This window comes from Penaeus chinensis, chromosome 19, assembly GCF_019202785.1.
Source record: "Penaeus chinensis breed Huanghai No. 1 chromosome 19, ASM1920278v2, whole genome shotgun sequence".
NCBI lineage: Eukaryota > Metazoa > Arthropoda > Malacostraca > Decapoda > Penaeidae > Penaeus > Penaeus chinensis.
In genome coordinates this window covers 16,627,536-16,635,035 of record NC_061837.1, presented here as the reverse complement: position 1 = coordinate 16,635,035, position 7,500 = coordinate 16,627,536, and the positions used below count along the sequence as shown (strand labels likewise).

The following is a 7,500-nucleotide window of genomic DNA, read 5'->3' as shown; positions in this document are numbered from 1 at the left end:
TAAGTTAGCACCAAGTTTCTTTACCGCTGACGCCGTTCACAGCTGACACCATGGGATTCACCGTCTCATGGTAATCGATCTTCTTCGTCACGGGCTCCTTGTTGGTCCTCAGCGTCGGCCTCTCGGTCTCCTTCTTGGCTTTTAGGTCAGTCTTGGCATCAGCTCCTTTCCCGTCAGCAGGTTTGGCGTCAGTAGCCCTGCCGTCAGCCCCGTTGTGATCCCTGACCTCCTCCTTGGCGGATTTGGCTTCCCTCCCCAACGTCGGGTAGTGGTTGGCGAGGGTCGCTGCCGAAGTCACGAGCGAAGTCGAGATGGAGTTCGGGATCGAAGTGGAGGTCGAGGTCGCGAGAACGCCCACGGTCTTCTCCACCACCGACGCGGGACTCGAGCTGGTCGACTTCTCGCTGGCAGCGAAGGAAGCTCTCAGCGAGTAGTTCCTGGGCTGGTCAGGGATGTCCGGGAACTCAAACTCGCTGTCCTCCTCCTCGCCTGCCTCCGTCCCTTGGCCGTAGATGGCCGCCAGTTTCTCGAAGCGCTGCCCCCAGTCGCTCCTATAGTCGAAGGTGCCGGCGGACGACGTTCCTGCGGTAGAAGGTAATCCTAAAATCAGAGAGGAAAAGGAGGTGTTACTCGCTTCCAGGGCGGCGGCGTCGCACACTCACTACAGCACAGGACTAACGACCAACGTCTTTACTACGAGCGTCGCATGCAACATTCAACAACAGCAAAAATATATAAACAAAGAAATAGGTAACGAAAGAGAAATTATATAAATGAATCTGCCAGTCAATAAATAGTGATTAAATAAGATACCAGCAAAATAAGCAAATGCAGTGAATAGAATAACGTAAAGAAACTGAGAGATAATGCTGATAACAACAACAACAACAACAACAATAATAATAATAAAAATAATGTTGATGATAATAATAATGATAATGATAATGATAATGATTATACCAGTAATAATGATTAAAGTAATACTAATGATAAAAATAATGTTAAAAAAGAAGAAAAAAATACGAATAAACATAAAAACAATAGAAATAATGATAACGATCATGAATGATGTTGAAAATAGTAAAATAGAAGCTATTATAACAAAGCCACAACAATAACAACAATAACAATTATAATAACTTTTAAAAGGGTAACAATAAAATCATCTATCACATATAACAAGTAATGAATTCATTATTATTTTCTAGTTTATGATTATCATCATTTATAGCTATTTTATTTCAACTTTCACAAAAAAAAAAAAAAAAAAAAAAAAAAATTGTATACACAATTAACACTAAAGTAATTTAATGTATTCATTCAGATTCCATTGAATTCTGTTTATTTACTTCGTATATTTTGTGCGAATCCTTGTTTGTTTGTTATAGATATCTGTTTGTTTTTGTTTATTGTTGTAACTGTCATCGTTTTCGGTTCCTCTTATTGTTGTTGTTTTTGTTGCTGTTCTTGTTGTGCGTGACTTACCTTGCCATGCTGCGTTGACGTAATTCCTTTTTGAAGTACATGAACTTAAAGACACATGCAATAAACAGCGATAGTGATAATAATAATAATGATGATGATAATAATAATAATAATAATAATAATAATAATAATAATAATAATAATAATAATAATAACCATAACCATAACAATAACAATAACAATAACAATAACAATAATAATAATAATAATAATAATAATGATAATAATAATAATGATAATAATAATAAAATAACAAAAATGATCAGAATAAAAGTAATACTAATACTAATACTACTAATAATAATGATAATAATAATAATAATAATAATGATAATGATAATGATAACAATAATAATGATAATAATAATAATAATAATAATAATGATAATGATAATGATAACAATAATAATGATAATAATAATAATAGTGATAATGATAATTATTATTATTATTATTAATATTATTATTATTATTATTATCATTATCATAATTATCATTATTACAACAGTTGTTATTATTATCGTTATTCTCATCATTTATATTATTATTATTATTATTATTATTATTATTATTATTATTATTATTATTATTATTATTATTATTATCATTATTATTTTTGTATTATTATTATTATTATTATTATTATTATTATTATTATTATTATTATTATCATTATTATCACAATAAAAATGATACTGATAATATTGATAACACCGAAAATAATTAATAACAAATTATAGTAATATTAAGAACATCACTAACAATAACAGAAATAATTGTAACAACAACAATAATCATGTGAACAGCAAAGAAAAAACAATTTAAAAATGGAAGAAAGAAAGAATACGAAGAATTCCAATAAACTTTATTAACTTATTCTTGTCATAAAAAAAACAACAACAACAGAATATAAAACAAAAGAAAAAGGGAGAATCAGAGTAAACGAAGATCATAATAAGAAAGGACAAGAGTAAGAAATAAAAAAAGAAAGAAGGAATAACAATAAACTCATGGAAATAGAGGAAAATATAACAAACGGAAGAAAAACAAAAGGAAATGAAATTATATAAAATATGATAATAAATAAAAAAAAAAAAAAATGAGCATAAGTACACAAAAGAAAGAAAAACAACGAACGAGAGACACACACACACAAAAAAAAAATAACAGTGAAACAGCACAAACAAAAATAAAATAAAGTAATGATAATAAATGAGAAAAGAACGAAATACAAAAAAAAAAAAGAAAAAAAAAAATGCAATATCCCTCACAGTGTTCTTTCCTACGACTCAGAAAAGAGTAAAAAAAGACGAAATGCAATAAACTCCGAAACTTCGCTCACCGAAAGCCGTGGAAGAAACAAAAAAAAAATTAAAAAGAAAATCTAGAAACAGAAGATAAAAGAAAAAGAAAAAAAATGATGCAACAACAGAGAAAAGAAAGAAAGGAAATGATAATGAAGAAGAGAAAGAGGTGGGAGGAGAAGAAAAAGGAGGAAAAAAGAAAAGGAATGAAGGAAAAGGAGAAGGAGGAGGAGAAGATGAGAAAAAGAAGAGAAGAGAGAAAAAATTGGAATAAATCCCCCCCCCCTCTCCCTTTAATGCTTACAACAACAATGACAAGTAAACCAAACACACTTAAAGGAAACAACAACAACGGGCGAAACAAACACAAATAACCAATAAAAAAATCTCATAACCAGAACAAGAAGAAAAATATATCAGCAAAAAGAAAACAAACAAAAAAAAAAACGAAAAAAGAAAACTTACAAAGACAAAAGAAAAAGAAAAGAAACAAACAACAACAAACACTAAAATAAAAACGAAAAACAAAAAAAAAGACAAAACAAACACATAAGAACCAAAGACAAAAGAAACAAAACAAAACAAAACAAAAACGAAAAGAAAAAAGAGAGAGAGAGAAAAAAAAGGAGAACACGACAGCCTCCGCCCGCGACTTACCGGAGGCCAGCGAGGAGAGCGACGCCGCTGACATCTCATCTCCCTGGGCGTTGTAGTGCCTGACGTCATCGACATCCTGGTGCTCCTCGTCCACCTGTGATAAGACGTCACCGGTGGGGGGGGGGGGGTAAAGGGGGAGGTTGGAGAGGGGGGGTAAAGGGGGGGATTGAAAGGGGGGGGGGCGTAGAGGGGGGGTAAAGGGGGGTGGGAGGTTAAGGTGATGAGGTGGGCGGGGGGGGGGGGGGTAGAGTGTGTGAGGGGGGGGGGGGTGAAAGGGGAGATGGGAGAATGGGAGAGGAAAATAAGTGGAGGGGTTGGAATATAAGGAAAGGAGGAAAAGGAGGAAGCGGAGGGAGAGAGATAAGGGGAAAGGAATGTAAGATAAGGAGGGCGAATGTTTGGAGTAAGGGAAGACGATAAAATAGGAAGAGGGGAACGGAGGAGAAGGGGAAAGGGGGAAGGGAGGTAAGGACAAGGTGTAGAAAAGGGGGGAAGAGGTAGGGAGAGAGAGAAAAAAAAATAAATATATATATATGTATATCTTAATACAAAAATTTGGTCTTTTGTTTCAGTGGTTTTATGTGTTTTTTATCTTTCTTTCTTTCTTTCTCTTTTTGGCGTGTGTGCGAAAGGAAATATTAATAGACTTCAGACAGATATGACAGATACATATGACGGGAATGCAAATCAAATAAGCAAGTAACAAAATATGAATTTTGTTCCCTTGCTTTTTTCTCTCTTTTGATAAAGTACAGTTTGCAGTTTGTTGCAAAGTAAGTCAGAGAAAGTTTCAATAGCTCTTTGAACTTTCAAGACTAACAGGAATGTTTATAGTTATTTAATAAACACACACGTGTATAATTTCATACACGAATTTCCAAAACCAGACATGCAAACACATACACATACAGATATATACAAATACACATACTCTCGCAGATACACACAGACACATACACAAATACATGCACCTCATACTCACTTAGAAACCTCCCCCCCCCCCCCCCCACCACCACCACACACAGAACGACTCCTAACTTCAACGCTCTAAATGAAGTTTGTCTGTAAGCTCTTTGATCAGAAGAGCAGAAGTATTTCACAGTAAATTAAATCTACAGAACACACGCGCACAGAACTCCCCTTGCGAACACCCTTTCCATTAACCCATCCCCATTCCCTAACCTCTAGCCGTCCCCCTACCCCACCTATCACAAATAAACACTCGATTTTCACGCTTCAAATAAACCCAGCTCCTTCTGAGACCCATACAATAAGAGACACAACGCCGGCCTTCACGCGACATCCCAACACCACTTCAATGGGATCAGAAAGCATCATTCCTCCATGAAAACGATTAGATCCTCCTCTGTCGTGACGTTTTTACAGCACCTAAGAAGATACTAGTTCCGTTTATTGCTCCGGCTTTTAAATGGTTCTTATTGGACGAGATACTTCAAGGGGGAGGAGGGTGGACAAAGGGATGGGTAGGGCAGAGGAGGGGGTCTTTCTAAGGGGCTCCTTCTGAGGGGGAGGGAAAATGGGAAGAGGTAGAATGTTTTTAATAAGGTAAGATGTGTGGACATTATCATAATGTAGAGGGAAGTGGACGAGGGAGGGAGGCAACTGTTTCCCATTGGGGAGCGGAGGGAAAGGGGAAGAAAGTTTGCAATGGGGAAGACGATGGGGGAAGGGAAGGGGGGGTAGTAGAAGACCATTTCCTAAGGGGGGAGGGAGAAGGGAGGACCGTTTGCTAAAAGAAAAGGGAGGAGGGAAGGTAAGAAGAGAGATAGAAAAACCGACCGCTCTCTCAAGACAAGAGATGGGGTAAGGAGAGAAAAGAAAGACCATTTCCTCAAGGGAGAGGGAAGGAGGAAGTGGGAAAAGAGAAGACCGTTTCCTAAAAGAGAAGGGGAGGTAATGGGTAAGGGACGACCGTTTCTTAAGGGCAGGTTGAACAGCCAGACCATTGTGTATAAGTGGGATTCCCCTTTATCTTATCTCACGCCACGACTGTATTTCTTAGCTGATAGCGTCGCCTCGCCGGGACACAACTTTAAGAAAGTTTCGATATGTGTAACCATTGAGAAAGAAAGAGGGAGAGGGAGAGGGAGAGGGAAAGAGAGAGAGAGAGAGAGAGAGAGAGAGAGAGAGAGAGAGAGAGAGAGAGAGAGAGAGAGAGAGAGAGTGAGTGAGAGAGTGAGTGAGTGAGTGAGTGAGTGAGTGAGTGAGTGAGTGAGTGAGTGAGTGAGTGAGTGAGAGAGAGAGAGAGAGAGAGAGAGAGAGAGAGAGAGAGAGAGTGAGTGAGTGAGTGAGTGAGTGAGTGAGTGAGTGAGTGAGTGAGTGAGTGAGTGAGTGAGTGAGTGAGTGAGTGAGTGAGTGAGTGAGTGAGTGAGAGAGAGTGAGTGAGTGAGTGAGTGAGTGAGTGAGTGAGTGAGTGAGTGAGTGAGAGAGAGAGAGAGAGAGAGAGTGAGTGAGAGAGTGAGTGAGTGAGTGAGTGAGTGAGTGAGTGAGTGAGTGAGAGAGAGAGAGAGAGAGAGAGAGAGAGAGAGAGAGAGAGAGAGTGAGTGAGAGAGTGAGTGAGTGAGTGAGTGAGTGAGTGAGTGAGTGAGTGAGAGAGAGAGAGAGAGAGTGAGTGAGTGAGTGAGTGAGTGAGTGAGAGAGAGAGAGAGAGAGAGAGAGAGAGAGAGAGAGAGAGTGAGTGAGTGAGTGAGTGAGAGAGAGAGAGAGAGAGAGAGAGAGAGAGAAAGAGTGAGAGAGAGAGAGTGAGAGAGAGAGAGGGAGAGGCAGAGAGAGAGAGACAGAAAAATAAAAAACGGCTTGCTTCCCTTGGCTAATTTCGAATATCATGAGACAAGCAACAAAAATTATCTAACTTACACACACATACCAAGTTCTACGCGGACATAAGAAGCCGCAATATCCACACACCTGAAGCCAAACCAAGCTACCCTATCCACATAAGAGAATTAACTACAAACCTTATCCAGTATCAGCACACCAGACTAAGAGCTACCCATCCTACAGATAAACCCCGAACACTATCCACATATCCACATGAGCAACGAACAAACCCACCCTATCCACACACAAGACACTCAACAGTCCACCGAAGTCCATCTTACCCACACATTTACCCACAATGCCCTACGCCCAAGTAAACAATCCACCCGCAAACTCCAATCTCAAATCCATTCTACCCACAATCACGCCCTGTCACCCTCCGCCCTACCCGCACAAACCAATCCAACAAAGAAACGCAGCTCCTCAAACGATTCTAAACGAACCAAGATAAATATGTACGAACTAAGGCGAGCCGCGAATAAAGTAAGATGAACCATTTTGATTGATTTCGGTTTAACGTCACGAAACTTGTGAAAGGCCAGGCAGGAATTGGCAAACTGGAGACCGTTACCCCGAGTGGATGCCCTTCCGAACCTCAGACCGTGGCTGGGATTCGAACCCGTGCGCTTGCGGACCCTCCAGGCCACAGCCGCGCGCGTTACCACTGAACCAAAACGAACCGAGACGAATCAAGGCGAGCCAAGAACAAAACAAGACGAACCAAATTCTAAGCAAGATGTACCAAAAATAAGCAAAACGAACCAAAAGCCTCAGCAAGATGAACCACGAACCAAAACGAACGAGGGCGAACCAACAGCAAGGCAAGACGAACCAAGACGCCCGTACCTTCTTGATGTTGTCCTTGAGGAAGTCGCCGATGCTCAGGCCTTCGGGCATCTTGGCCAAGGGCGCCGCCTGCCTCTGGCTCGCGTCGAGGGCCACGTCGGGGAGGCGCCCGTCCTCGTCGTCTACGGGAAGGGGTCAAGGGGAGGAGGAGGGGGTTAATGAAGGGGAGAACGAAAGAGGGAGAGCAGGATGGAGAAATGATGATTGGGGTGATGGATGATAACTGACGGTGATGGCGATTATGATACACACACACACACACACACACACACACGTATATATATATATATATATATATATATATATATATATATATATATATATATATATATATATATAAATATATGTGTGTGTATATATATATATA

The 7,500-nt window shown here is 39.5% G+C and overlaps 1 protein-coding gene across 1 annotated transcript in view; it reads right to left on the bottom strand.

Moving 5' to 3' along the window:
- Nucleotides 1–7,500, bottom strand: part of LOC125034934 (neural-cadherin-like) — a 31,735-nt gene that overhangs the window by 4,820 nt on the left and 19,415 nt on the right. The window contains exons 13-15 of the mRNA XM_047626980.1: nt 7,134–7,255; nt 3,447–3,540; nt 25–582 (exon numbers count right to left, since the gene is read on the bottom strand). Of these exons, the coding sequence (XP_047482936.1) occupies nt 25–582; nt 3,447–3,540; nt 7,134–7,255 (774 nt within the window). The remainder of the gene's footprint in view (nt 1–24; nt 583–3,446; nt 3,541–7,133; nt 7,256–7,500) is intronic.